Source organism: Chiloscyllium plagiosum, chromosome 2, assembly GCF_004010195.1.
Source record: "Chiloscyllium plagiosum isolate BGI_BamShark_2017 chromosome 2, ASM401019v2, whole genome shotgun sequence".
NCBI classification, from domain to species: domain Eukaryota; kingdom Metazoa; phylum Chordata; class Chondrichthyes; order Orectolobiformes; family Hemiscylliidae; genus Chiloscyllium; species Chiloscyllium plagiosum.
This window is the reverse complement of record NC_057711.1, coordinates 34,527,835-34,541,002: the sequence shown is the minus strand read 5'-3', so window position 1 is coordinate 34,541,002 and position 13,168 is coordinate 34,527,835. Positions and strand designations below refer to the sequence as shown.

General features: G+C 36.4%; 1 protein-coding gene across 1 annotated transcript in view; it reads right to left on the bottom strand.

Moving 5' to 3' along the window:
- Positions 1-321: 321 nt before the first annotated feature.
- The window catches only part of LOC122556187 (ceramide transfer protein), a 79,146-nt gene continuing 66,299 nt past the window's right edge, over positions 322-13,168 (bottom strand). The window contains exons 12-18 of the mRNA XM_043702720.1: positions 12,667-12,762; positions 12,342-12,474; positions 11,121-11,191; positions 9,724-9,852; positions 8,377-8,506; positions 4,887-5,023; positions 322-3,849 (exon numbers count right to left, since the gene is read on the bottom strand). Coding sequence (XP_043558655.1) covers positions 4,896-5,023; positions 8,377-8,506; positions 9,724-9,852; positions 11,121-11,191; positions 12,342-12,474; positions 12,667-12,762 — 687 coding nt within the window. The 3' untranslated portion in view covers positions 322-3,849; positions 4,887-4,895. The remainder of the gene's footprint in view (positions 3,850-4,886; positions 5,024-8,376; positions 8,507-9,723; positions 9,853-11,120; positions 11,192-12,341; positions 12,475-12,666; positions 12,763-13,168) is intronic.

Genomic DNA, 13,168 nt, shown 5'->3' with positions numbered 1-13,168 from the left:
GACCAGTCCTCACTCCACACATCACTCAAATATAATGTAGTTGTTTATCTCATTGCTGTCTGTGGGACTTCATGCAATTGTTTTTTTTCTACAGTAGTGATTACAATTTGAAGTACATCATGCGGAGAAACAAAATGCAATGCTAAAGTCATGAAAGGTACAATTACATATGTCAAGCTCTTATTCCCAATCAACTATCATGTCATCTTCATGAGGGAATACTGAAGTGGAAACTGATCAATACACTTACGTTGTATTGAAACTGCAAGAATTTACTATTTATACATAATTAACATTTCCAAAAAAGACAGACAAAATATCCAAGATATTCTATAATGTTTTAATACTTTTCACTTTTTAAATACTGGATTTTAATTTGTGATAACATGGAGGAACTAAACTTTATAAACTTATCTTTTGCACATTGCTGATTGGAAAAACTGTTTTACAGTCCAATATCACAGACACATATTAACCAGTGTTTTGCTGTACACAAAGCTAAATCAGGATATAAAGCTTTCATAAAACAAATCTCTGACCACATTCTACACACACAATAGATTTTGAAATAAAAGTCCATTTTTTAACCTGTAAATGACGTGTTTTTACATTCCAGAAACGTTTCAATACTTTACAATCCCCTTTTAGTGTAATCACTTTATACCAGAATAATTTCAAAATTACATCACATTTAGTGCAATTGTGACTAGCAATATCAAGTTCTATACACGTAAACTTCCCAATTTATTAAAGGTTAGCTCAATTTAGCTTAACAGGTTTTTAACCTGGATCATTGCTAAAGTTCTCATTGATAAATTAGTCAGGTATATAACAGCTTTTCATTTGGAATAATCAATTAAATTTACAGTCACCCCCCACCCCCCCCCCCACCAAGTTCCCGATAATATGTTGGTTACTCAGTGTTGAATGCAAGGGTTTTTGAACAACCTGAAATTAACAGTTGCTGAAAGTAAGCAGCATAATAAACCAGTTAGTTCTGTAAACTACTGAACCTCATGTTAATGTAGAATCCAATACATTACTCATTTATGCAATTGTGACAACAATCTCCATATTTCCATTCCCATTTGTAACTTTTTGCACAAATGAAAAGCATTACTACACAGGGCGGACAAAAATAATTTCCACTACAAACAAAACATCAAGTTAAATTATCCCAAAAAGCTTAAAACCTGGTTAGATGGAAACTTTTCATATCTATGCTAATGGTAGAATTTGAGTTTACCTAACTTATCTTACTAATGTTTGTAGTAAGGTGCTCTTATGCGTGGTATCCCTCAAAACACAAATATTCCCCTTTTTTGTTGAAACAATGAATGCCAGAAAATTGTCACATGATGGAGGTGAACTTCTGAGATTTGCCATGAGTGCTCTGCTTCAGAACTCCCAAAATATGACACTGCAATGTTAGGCCTCACTTGCTGTACTCCACAACCAACACTATTCCTTTATGATAAACATCACCCACTGGGATGTATCGTTAACACGATTTCTCAATGCTAGAGGTATCCAAACCGATACAAAGAGTCCACACATATCCAATTTACTGTCTTAATTCTGGTTTTCGTGTTTATTTTAATACCTGCAACTGGAATATCAATTTTATATAAAATTGTTCAAGGAAATAGGGAAATTCTTGCAAGAAATAATCCCTTTTTAAAGAATCACTTGGAAGACAAAAGTTTAAAGTTGGAGGGCACAGAGTCGAAAAAACTGATCGAGTTAGCAACTTGGATGTGTTTTTTGGGTGAGGGGCTAGTAGAGCATATCTATTTAAAAACAAATCTGCACATAGTTGGAATTGTAATAGCTACTTTAGGAAGTGCACTGTGAATTTAATTTCATATCCTCATCAAGCAACCAACTAGCATTGACTTCTCCCATTCCCTCAATGTCAAAGCAAACAAATCATCCAGCTTTCTGCATTTTAATGGTACAGTAGGTCCACATAACCAGTTAATCTGGTTGAAAAGAACAAAACCATTGCATTCAAGAAAATCTTACTTCCTGTTGATTTATTATTACTTATTACAAATTAATTTTAAATACAGATATGAAGTGCATTTGGTGAAGTATGGAGCTGATCAGAAAAAGTTTCATTATAAAAGTTTGGATTTATAAGGTATAGCCTAGAAGTTCAAGGATAATTTAAGTATAAAGTGTTCTCGATTAATCTTCACCACACAGTATTCTTACATACCAGCTTTCTTAAGAATCAATTTACTGAGTGCATAACAATCCTCAAATTTAGGCACTTTCACATTTGAATCTGTTGTTATATATACACAATATTGTTAGCGATAATCTTGTGCTGCAAAAATAAAGTCTGCTGGTCAAATTATTGATATTCATATGCTTATATTAGTTATAATAACCAATTATTAATATTAAATGGTTTATGTGACTCAAAATGCTAGACTTATTAAAATAAAAATCAATTCTTAGCTGCAAAATGAGTGGGGAACATTGTAAAGTCGTGCACAACTTTACAATGTTGTGAACAACTTCACAATGAAAGATTTCTGGAATCCAGCAGTCATAAAAACTAAGTCTAATTTTAGCTGCATCCAGTAACAGACACAGCATAAAAGTATTATATGAAATCAACAGGAAGAAAGAAAAGGTCTGCACAGAATTTCATGGGAATTGAGGTTCTACAAAGTAACATATCAACAGCATGTAAATGTATTCCTGAAACACAACTGGCTAGTTCTGATTAAATATCAGGAACAACCACCTATTTCAATTCAAAACAGATTTTGCACAATTGCATTAATGAACGGAAGGTGTGCACCTTTTGAAAGTAGTGCGCGAACAATTTATGCAATGGGCTTCACTTAAGCTTAGCTGGCGTACCTTATTCACAATAATGCACACCCCTTCTATCAATATTGCTTAAAACAGTCATTCACCTTTCAACAGTATGTCTACACTGGTCATAACTAAAACTCCAATCTGTTACAACATGAAAAATCCTTATTTGACATGTTTCAAGTAATCCTCCTTCCAGCCCATACCATCATAAAAGATTTCAGAACTTTCAATTACAACAAAAAATACATATGTAACAAATATACAAACTAAAAATGCAGTAGAAATATAGTTTGTAAACAAAACAGAAATAAAGCTTTTCAAAATCTCCATCAGAACTAGACGTTCTTCATGGGAGATCGTAAGAAAGAGAAAGGGCAAATGCCAGAGGTCAAAAGGGCTTAGACATCCCTGAATTAGTTTTATAAGAAATCAGTTTCGATGTTAGAAGCTAGGACTGGCTTTAGACCAGAAAAAGAATGTAATGAGTTCAGTGATTATAGAATGCTAATTAGAAAGACTTGACTAAGACTTAAAGAAAGTACACCTTACTGTAGACCCCAAAGATGGCAAACATTTGAGCAACTTAAGATCACAAATTCGGTTTTGTTTGTTGCAAAAATGTTGAAATTTTGGCCATGATTATGTAGGCCTACAACAACAAACATGCTTTAAAAAACAATTAACGCCCTCAACTTATTGTTTTTGATCCAGAATGAGATTGTTTTTGTAAAAAAATGCTTGGTTAAATTGTAAACAGCAGATGAACTTCACATACAGATGAACTACACACAGATGCTAAAATGGAACAGATCAGCCACAGATGTCAAATGACAGCCTACATCAATTAGATGCAGACTGAGGACTGCGACTGGCTTATGAGAGGGAAGAATGCTGGAAATTCAATGCATCAGCATGAAGTCACTGTGATCCTCAAGCGTAGGAGGGCACCTTTTTGTCTGCATGTTGGTCGCTGGGGAAAGCATGGTAGAAACAACAGCAAATCCATGCTGAAAACTAAAAGACACAAGATGAATTACTTCAATATTACAATGACGACTGTTTGAACATGCTATTTGTATACTTCCTTAAACACAAGAACAGTTTCATGACAAAATGGAACATTAATGTAGGGTATTTTTATTCTCAACCTCCTAAATCCATTAAAAACTATTTCATTATAGAATCTTCCTCACATTATTCATCTGTAAAATACCATGGGCCATTTCAGGCAGTAGAGTAGTGGTGATATTACTAGACCAGTCAACCAGAAACCAAGGTTAATGATAAATTTTAAATTCAATTTAAAAATTCAAAAACAAGTCTCAGTTACAGTGAATACAAAGCCATTATTAAAAAAAAAATCCACCTGGTTCATAAATGTCTTTTAGGGAACAATAAATGTCTGGAATTGAGAGTCAATGGCACCACAAAACCATTGCTGTTTCCCTTTAGGGAAGGCAACAGTCATCATTACTTGCTCTGGCCTACATGCGAATCCAATCCCACAGCAATGTAGTTGAATCTTAACTTCCTTTGGTCAATTATGGATGAGATATAACACTGGCCTAGTCAGTGACACCCACATCCCATGAGGAATTTTTTTTAAATTGCCATATTTACCTTGTCTGGTTCCAGGCCTACAGCAATATGTTTGACTTCTAATTGCCCTCAGAAACACCCAAACTTAGTTCAATGGTAGTTAGGAATGGGAAACAAATGCTGATTTTTCAAGCAACCCATTCCATTAACAACATTTCATAGAATGATTCATTTGTATCAGTGATTTTGTAGTGAAATTATACTCTGCTCTTCTTCCTTGAAGTATCTATCCCCACAAAGTGCAGTTATCATTCAGGGAGCAAGGAACATGCTTTTAAAAGCTGGATTAATTCTAATAAGGCAGTTTATATACTCAGAGAATCTTCAGAGTCAAACAACTAAAGCAACCCAACATCTATGAACTACAATCTTCAAATTTCATGATTCTCACGTTCCCATTGGCATTCTCATTTTATTGGCATTTCAACAGAAATAATAATGTTACACTATACCTCTAGATATTAGAAGAGAATATCTTTGCCTGCAGTTTTCTCCTGTACATAGGATGTGAAACGTTTGAGGAATTTGGGATATTCACGTTTTGCAACTGCTCGAAGTACTGATGCTGGCGCCCATCCTCCAGGATTTACTAAGAACAAAAGAAACAATTTAGTCACCAGTTATTGGACAAATTAGACAGTTTAAAAAAGACAGAACAAAAATGATGCACCTCCAATACTTTAAACAATGCCAAAAGTTTATTTAACAAATTAAAGATGCTAGATGGAAACATTTACAGAATGCCCATTTAAAAAAGCATCCACTATATCAAATCATAATGCAAGGCCAAATCTTATATTTCAAAACATACTATTGTAAAGATCACATCTCCCTATTTAATTATTCTTGGACTATGGAGGAAAAGAGGAAGATACTCCTTCAAACCAAGGAGACTGTGCAAAGTGATGGCTGGAGTTCTAAAAATCATATTTACTGAAGCACACAGTTATAAACAATGCTATATTTTCCCTGGGAACACAGAGACCAAAAGCAGATGTCACGGAGCTAAGGGATGCCTGCTTGACAACACTGTTTAGACTGGCTCTTAAGCAGGCGACCATAGCTTGTGTGAGGCTAGTGCTGCAGAGAACCATGCAGCCCAGAAAGAGAAAGCATTAAAAAAACCACTGTCACCCTCTGTCCTGCATGGGGGCCAGAGTTTCCAGTAACAACCAGCTGTCTCCCACATATTTAACTCTGCAAATCCCTTGGAATAAAAGGACAAAGACAGTGACAGGATAGAGGATTGGCTAACCAACAGAAAGCGGAGTGTCAAGATAATTGGGTTTTTTTCTAGTGGGCAAGTTGTAACTAATGGGTTTCAATCCTCTACTCCAATTATTTATTTGCAGTGATAATAGATACTATAGTCAAATTTACAGATGACACTGAAATAGGTAGGAAAGTAAGCTACAAGAAAGAAAAAAAGAAATTTACAAATGAATAAGAGATAGTTGAGTGACTGGGTGATCAAGTTTAAACATGGATACATGTTCTCTATTTTGGTCAGAGAAATAGAACGCCAATTTATTATCTAAAATGGAGAGAAACTTCAATGCAGAGGAATTTAAGTGTCCTCATGTATGAATTACAGAAACTAAAATGTCGGTATAGCAAATAATAAAGGAAGGCCAATGGAATTTTGGCATTTATTGCTAAAGAGATACAATGTGAAAGTAGGAAAGCATACAAGGCTTTAGTGAGATCACGTCCTGAGTAATGCAGAGTTTTGATCTCCTTGCTTGAGGAAGGATGTATTGCTTTGGAGGATGTTCAAAGAAGATTCACTAGATTGATTCTAGAGGGGAGGGGTTTGTCTTATGAAAAGAGATCAAACATTTTAGGTCTGTATTCTTGAGTTTAGAAGAATATGGAGAGATCTAATTGAGGTGCACAGATGATTAAGGGAATTTATGAAAAATAGACATGTTGTTTCCTCACGTGGGTCAAATCTAGAAGAGGTCATTGTTTTAGGATAAGGGGTTACAGATTTAAATCCGAGATGAGGAGAAATTTTTGCTCAGTCACGAATCTGTGGAATGTCAGGGTATTCGGTAAATTTAATGAGAGAAGACAGATTTTTAATTAGTAATGCATTGAAGGGTCATGAAAAGTAGGCAGAAAAGTGGAGTTGAGGCCAAAATGAGATCAGCCATGATATCATTGAAAGGCAGAGCAGGTTTGAGGGACTGAATTGTCTACTCCTAATTCTTCTGTTACGAAGAAATTATCATCAGCAAATGAGATCATTAGTGTGCAAACAAAAGGCTCAGAAATTGAAAGAAACCAGACTGATGTTATTGAACTGTGTTTCCCTCATTAATTTTTTTCTTCTTTTTCCACCCTTCATAGCCATATCTTGTCTATGTTTGTGTCTGTACTGAGAGGGGTTAATTTAAGGGGTAGAGTTTAAGAATAGAGTTATAAGTCAGCAATTCATATTTTCTTTTTGCAAATAAAGACAATTTAAAATAAAGTTATTTTCTTGTTAAGAACAGAGATCTGATGACTGGATTCTTATAGTACTTGTCAAATGGAGTAGATAACATCGTAACTTTGTTTAAAAATGGATCAAAGGATGGACTGAATAAATAGAGGCCTGTCAGTCTGGCCTCAGTAGTGGGCAAATTCTAGAACACAGTTCTAGAACACAGGATACACTCTCTCTTAGAAAGGCACACAATCAAGGACAGCCAGTATGGATTTCTTTGGGAAATATCTTGTCTAAGTTGACTCCATTTTTAGAGATGGTGACAAGTAGGATTGATGAAGATATTGTCATTAATGCGATCAACATGGATTTAACAAGGCTTTTGAGGTGGTCACACATGGAAGACGTATTTTAAAAAATTTAATGGGATCCAGTGGTATGTAGCAAACTGGATAAAAAATTATCTTAGAGGCAAGAAAGAAATAGCAATGAGTGCTTTTGTGACTAGATGGCTATTTCCAGTGGGGTTTGGCAGGGCATAATACAAAGTCCTTTGCATTTTCTTCATTCATGGAATTTGGACACCATTGGCTATACCATTACCCATACTCAGTGGCCTGGAGACCATGGTAAAAATCTGCCTTCTTAGGTGTAGGGAAACCTTCAGTGCCGTAGCATAGAGAAGCTGTTTCCTCTGGTGGAAATCCAGACCAAGGGGAAGAATAAGGATAAAGATAGCTATTGAGAAGTTAAATCAGGAAGCATTTACTTGATACACAGGAGATAATGGAAATCTGCTACTCTTCAGATGTCCAGGAAATTTGGAGGACTTTGGTTGGGATATGGGTATTAAGTGACATGGGATTTAGGCAGGTAAATAAGTTCAGATACCCGAACAATCATGATTTAACAGAATGGCAGAATAGGCTCATCAGCTGAAATACCAACCATTCTTTATGTGTCACTTCAACTTTGTCACACCCCTCCTGGATTTAAGGGGGTGGTCACCTGCTAGATGACATTGAAAAGGAGCCATCCAGCTTCCTACACCACAAACTGCAGCAAGGAGCACTTCCTTGCAGTTGTTCATTTGATTGCAATTCAGTAAAACAAGGTGAACTCGGTCCGGACAATCATAAAGCCCAATCTCATATCTATAGAATCCATCTACCAGGCGCACTGTCATGGAAACGCCGTCAGCATTCTCAAAGATCCAGCGCACCCTGGCAATCTTTTTCCACAACCTCTACCATCGGGGAGAAGATACAGAAGCCTGAACACACCCACCAGCCGGTTTCAAAACAGTTTCTAACCTACTGTTGTTAGAATACTGAATGGACTCTCAAACTCTTAACATTCGCCCGTACCTGCATTTTTGTTACTGCTGCTGTTTACCTATTATTTACTTATCTATGCTACTTAACTCTGATCTGCCTGTATTGCTTACAAGACAAAGCTTTTCACTGTGCCTCAGTACATATGACAATAAATTCAATTCAATTCAAACTCACCATTAGCTACATACGTGATCTTGCATAGGATGTTATCTCTGCTGATTGCCTGGTTCCCTTCTGGAGGGCTTACTAGTGTCTGGCAGATCATGGCAATGTTTATTTTGGCACGCACACATCTGTTATTCTGCTGTGAAATAGGTGGAGTTAACACAATTTTGAACAATACACAAATTGAATCCTCTGCAATTACTTAAGAAATGTTACATTTTAGCATGAAAAAATTGCAATATTTTCCATTTTAACCCTAAAATAGAATAGTCTAATTTCAAAGTCCTCGATGTGCATAGTTCCCCTTTGAGCTGTAGCTAACTATACATAAAAGAATGAAGAAACCAATGAGGAAAGGAAAAAACAAAATATGAATACAAGTATGGGGATCAATAATCAGGAATTTCTGATGAAGGACTTACACCTGAAACATCAGCTCTGCTGCTCCTCAGATTCTGCCTGATCTGCTGTGCATTTCCAGTGTCACACTTCTCAACTCAATAACCAGGGAGCACAGTTTTAAGGTCCAGAGCAGGAGATTTAGAGGGCATGTGAGGAAAAACGTTTTCACTGAAGATGGTGGGTACCTGGGGCTCAGTGTCTGAAACAGCAGTAAAGGCAGCACGCCTCAAGACATTTAAGAACTACTTAGATAAACACTTGAAACACCGTAGCATAGGTGGCTACGCAGCAAGTGCTGAAAAACAGGAACAGAGATTTGATGACTGGAATGGACCGAAGGGCCTCTTTCCATCCTGTAAAACCTGATCTATGAGAAAGGAGGTACTGTACTGGCATAAACTAAAGATTGGCTAATAGGAAGAAAATAGCTTGGGAAAAAAACTTCTGTTTTTAATTTTGGTCTTCTCTGTACCTCAGGAAGACTATTATTGCAGTAGTGGAAGCGCAACAAAGTCACCTGTCTTGTTTCTGGGAATGGCAGGACTGTTCAAGAGGACTGTTGGAGCAAATTGGCTTGGATTCTCCAGGGTTTTGAAGAATAAGGAGGGACCGCTTTAAAACTTTCAAAAAGTTTAAAGGAACAGGTAAGTATTAGGTTTCCCTTGGTTGAGGAATTGGGATATTTAAAAATAAGGGAAGTTGCATTTAATTCAGAAGGCTGCAAATCTTTGGAATTCAGAAGCTCAGTTTTTGAGTATGGTTGAAGTAGGGATTGATAGCTTTGACTACCCATGATCTAAGAGTTCTGAGAACAGTTTGGTAAAAGACACTGAAGAGTTTGATCAGTCATAATTGTATGAAATGGCAGAGCTGGTTCAAAGGACAGAAGGCCTCATCCTGTTCCTTAAATTCTTAAAGTTCCCTTTGAAAATCTTAATGAAAATAGACACTTACAGGTGCACTGTCATGTTCCACAGAAAAATTGCAGACAAGCCACGTATCTGGATCATTTTCATTTGTAGCTGGAACTTTTCGAATTGCAGATAAGTAAAGTACATCTCTTTGTGAAGCTGGCCAAACTCTCTGGAAGAAAAGTGAGATAAAATGGCTGAGCTGCAGCAAACAATCAAATTAGTAAACACCTTCCATCACATTAGATCTCCGACACAATGCAACAACCATATACTGTGAAATAATTACGCATTTGCAAATCACTTGTACAAAAAATAATGCAATTGCCTAATTTGTCATTTTCCACTGAAAACTTCTGAATCAATGTATCTAACTTGTGGAGATTGTTACTTTTGCCAATGATACCACCTTGCACTCTAATTCCAAGGTCTCAACATTTAAACAAAGTATTATAGATGCTAGCGATCTGAAATAAAAACAAAAAGCTCTGCTATTAACACCAACAGGAGAGCTGCAAATCTTTGCTTAAATAATTCTATGATTTTGGGTGATCTCAACACCAAACAGTTCTTAAATAGTTAGCTCCATAAGTACAGAAGAAATACACAAATCTATCAGTATCACTCCTATTCTTGCTTTTGGACTATTCCGATTAATCTATTCTTCAAAAGATGGAATTGAGAGACAGCAGTACCAGGAGGTTGGTAGATCCCTAAAATGTTAAGCTCATCTTTTCTGACCAAAATGTGGGCAAAAGAAATAAGGAAGATGAGTTGTGCAACTTCCCAAAGATGCTCACCTTCTCAGAAATAATATAAAACTTATGACTTTAAAAGCCTGCGCCTTGGAGGCTACAAACATTAAGAAAATAATTCAACTAAGAAACAAATTATTTCCATCAATTCACAGATAAATCTAAACATTATTTAAAATTCATTCTTCATAGCATTATTTCCAGAAGTCAATTGTCTGATGTAGTGAAGGTTAGATTGGAGATTGGTGGCATTATGGTTCATTGGAGTAGAATAAGATTTACTTTGTATTTGGTCATGACTGATGTCAACACAAACAGAATGTGAGAACTGGAGGTGCTGGAAAAGCACAGCCAGTCAGGTAGCTTCTGAGAAGCAGGAGAGTTGACGTTTTGAACACAAGCTTTTCATCAGGAATGTCATGAGCTGGTGTTCGAAACGTCAACTCTCCTGCTTCTCAGAAGCTACCTGACTGGCTGTGCTTTTCCAGCACCACACTTTTTGACTTTGATGTCAACACAAGGTGGAGGAGGGAGAAAAAAAAACTGAACTCCCTGTACTGACCATCACATGGAAGGACAGTTAATAAGGCCATTTAAAATAGAAAACAGATTTAGCACACTCGCGCAGTAAAAGAACTACACCAAGTCACCAGCTATAATGTTTTAATATCAAAAAAGGACATACCTTGTGTGTCTGATAGATGATGATTGCATTATCTGATAGAATTTCTAGTACATGGAAATTCTCAATGGTTGCTGTGGAGTGTAAATGGATACATTCTTTGTCAAATCACTCATATAAATGAATGAGCACTTAGAAATAAGTCATTGACATTTGATTTGGTGGCGGGAAGAATGTCGATCAAAGAAATCCTGAAAAGAATGTCTAGTGTGCTTTAAAGGCAAAACGCGCTCATAACAATCAACTGAATTCCTTAAATAGAACAGATTACATCATTTACTATTTCATCTAAAGCCAGCATCTCAGGGCAATGAGCACTCCCTCAATATTGTACTCAGGTTCAAATTTGAGTAAAAATAACCTTCTGAAATTTGATAAAGGTGTAAGATTGGGGATCACTTACACACAAGGAAAAGCGAGATGTCAGAAACCAATGAGTATCATCCATATTAGTAATATTTTGAGTGTTCATTGTGGTCTACTGCATAGGGAGGGCTGGATTGCAGTTTACCTTAAGTCTGCTGTGTTGTATGGCCATGAATCATCACTTTACCAAGATCACCTCAAGCAAAATTTCTTTAATCTGTTAAATATGGACATCACCGACTAAGCCAACATTCTTTGGCCATCTTTAACTTCCCTCGCGGTGATATTTTAGACAACTTAGCAACATGTTAGTTTATTTTAGAGACCAGTTCAGAATTAATGACAATGCTGTTGGTTTGGAATCACATATAAGTCAGATGTTAGCGAACCAGATAGGGTTTGCACAGTAATCAGCAATTGTTATATGCATGCCATAATATTCCAGATATTTATTGAATTCAAATTTCACCTTCTGCCATATTTTCAGAGTTAGCCTGGGAATTTTGGCTTACTGGTCCAGTGACATGATCACTAAGCAACTGCTTCCTTAAGACTACCAAACTGCATTAAGCACATCTGGACCTTGAACGCTATAGTCAGTGTCTAAAGAGAAAGTGCTTGCATAGCTAGGCCAAAGTCATTATCTTGGAACATTCAACAATGAATTACAAGTATTTGCTGTAATTAAAAGGAAGAGGCCGGATTTAGCTTATGAGCCACATGCCATGTTATGCTATTGTACTCAAAAGGTTTGCTTTTACTATCAGACACCACAGACTGCTACTTATCAATGAACTCAAATTGTTTAAAATAACTTCAATAAACTATCAAATTGAAATTATTCTAAAATATTCTTACTTTCCCAATCATTGCGAACATCGACATTCCAGAAGTAATGGCATACTTCGTGACCTGTAACTCCTTTGACAGAATGTGTCGCTTTGAGAGGATCTAAGACAATCCCATTTTCTTCCACTTCTCTCCTGTAGACCTGTACAAAATGGAGGAGGAAGGGTGATTGGATGAATCTGAACTTTAAAACATTAACAAATACGTATTGTATTCAACTCAAGCTTGTAACTGTGTGGATTGCGACTTGAAAAGCCAGCACCCCACACTCAACGAGAAAATAAGAATATAGTACTGAATTTTAAAACTTTCAAAAAGTACAAACATTCCTCACCTTCATTTCTCCCTCTTCCACCACCAACTGCCAATTAGCATCACCACCTACATCTTGGAGAGAATATTGCATGTGATTTTGCACCATTTCTTCAACCTGTAAAGACAAAGAGCACTGGTGTTAACAACCTGCACTGTAGCGGACTGTGCATATCGGCTACAGTCTTGTTTGTGGCATAATCAACAAGAAATCAGCTACTGCTGGAAATTGACTACTTTGTCTCAACAGTATCTACTGCCCATGGACAATTTCAGAGAAAAGAACAAGTGATTTGTCTCAAGACAACTGGCTCTTTTTGGGGCATCACTTCCAATTTCTCACCTTTCTCTATACAGTATTACCAAACTGCAGAATATCAAATTGATTCAGCAGTCTTTCCTGCTAATCTATTGACACATACTGATCATTAGCTAAAAAAGTAAATAAATCTGAATTCCAAATTTACTCCATTTTCTCCCCTATCAGTTTTTGAAATTTGAAAAAAATAATTTGGATCAGCAAT